Below are 1,519 nucleotides of genomic sequence, written 5' to 3'. Positions count from 1 at the left end.
GGTGCCGGGCTGGGGTCGGGCTGGGGTCTGGCGGGGCTGCCGGACAGACGTGGACGGTAATGCATCTGGGTTTCTTACAGGATTCGCGGACCCCTGACTTGGTCATCGGTGCAGATACCATTGTTGTGAGTGTTTGGGGGAGCAGGTGGGAGGGGAGCCCTGTCACCAAGGGTGGGTGTGTCCGGTTTAGCCCATGTGTTTCTGGCCCCACCCCTCCTTCACCCACATGGCTCCATCCCCTTCCCCACCCCCGTCCATCTTGTTCCACCCACGAGACTGGCGCTGCCCCAGAGTCCACCCCCTTGTGCTGTCTGTCTTCACCCCACCCTAGACTCCACCACCCCGATGGCTCAGGGCCCCCCCCAAATCCTCCAGTCGTTCTGATTCCCAGCGACCCTGCAGGACAGGACAGAGCTGCCCCTGGGGGTCTCCCAGGCGGTCAGTCTTTACAGGGACAGACAGTCTGGCCTTTCTCCCCAGGAGCTAATGGACAGATAGATATGTCTTTCTGTCTATCTGCATATCTACCTGTCCATTAACTCCTTCGAAGAAGGACCAGACTGTAACGACTGACAGCCTGGGAGACCCCCAGGGGCAGCTCCACCCTGTCCTGCAGGCTCGCTGTGAGTCGGTGTCCACTCGATGGCAGTGAGTTTGGGTTTGAGTTTGCAGTGACCACGTAGAGTCCCCTCTCAGGACTCCCTCCTCTCCCCGCCCCGCTGCAGACGGTCGGGGGCCTGATCCTGGAGAAGCCGGTGGACAAGCAGGACGCCTACCGCATGCTGTCCAGGTGGGTGCCCGGCAGACCAGCCTGCACATGGCCTCTGCCCCTGCCCCTTCCCCGTCTCCTGTGTGTGTCTCTGCACCTGCTGTGCTCTGTCCACGAGACCCCCACCCCTCAAAGAAACCAGCCAGAGAAGGGAAGCAGACAATCTCATTCTCCCCCTGCTCCCTTTCCGACCTGGGCCGGTTCACCCTTCGAACGTAGTGTGGACACCCGATCGGCTTAGCACACTACAGCCCAGAACTCCCGGACTCAAGTGATCCTCCATCTGGGACTACAGGGGCGCACCACCCCACCTCATTTTCATAAGAAAGAGAAAGCATCCTGTCGGACTGACACAAGTCTGTATCCCATTTCCTCCCCGCTTACGTAACAAGAGAGAGCCCTGTGTGAGTCCTGGTGGACCCCAGGAACAAATCCATAGACCCTCTTCTGTGTACAAGAAAGAGGTTTAGAGCAAACAGCGATGGGATACTGAGAAAACAGCCCAGTCCAGCTCAAGTGCATACGTTCAATAGTACTAGCCCGTGTGTCCGATGCGAGCCCATCAATTCCTCTTCAGACTCACGCAGCACATGCAAGGACAGGGAGATCGCAGGCCATGCGGGCAGTCTTGTGGATCCAGGAGCGGTGGACGCATCTCCAGGGCTCTGGCTGCCATCAGCTTGGCTGCAAGTGGCTAGACTCATATGACACAACCACTATTCCCAATGGGGTCCCACAGCCACACACACG

General features: G+C 58.9%; 1 protein-coding gene across 1 annotated transcript in view; it reads left to right on the top strand.

The window, feature by feature from the left end:
- Nucleotides 1-59: 59 nt before the first annotated feature.
- Nucleotides 60-1,519, top strand: part of ASMTL (acetylserotonin O-methyltransferase like) — a 12,527-nt gene continuing 11,067 nt past the window's right edge. Inside the window, exons 1-2 of the mRNA XM_045295965.1 lie at nt 60-125; nt 726-910. Coding sequence (XP_045151900.1) covers nt 60-125; nt 726-910 — 251 coding nt within the window. The remainder of the gene's footprint in view (nt 126-725; nt 911-1,519) is intronic.

Source organism: Echinops telfairi, unplaced genomic scaffold (assembly GCF_000313985.2).
Source record: "Echinops telfairi isolate 266 unplaced genomic scaffold, ASM31398v2 ScPeMD7_6336;HRSCAF=7252, whole genome shotgun sequence".
Classification (NCBI taxonomy): domain Eukaryota; kingdom Metazoa; phylum Chordata; class Mammalia; order Afrosoricida; family Tenrecidae; genus Echinops; species Echinops telfairi.
Note: the sequence above shows the minus strand (reverse complement) of the source record. Positions and strands in the feature narration are given on the sequence as shown.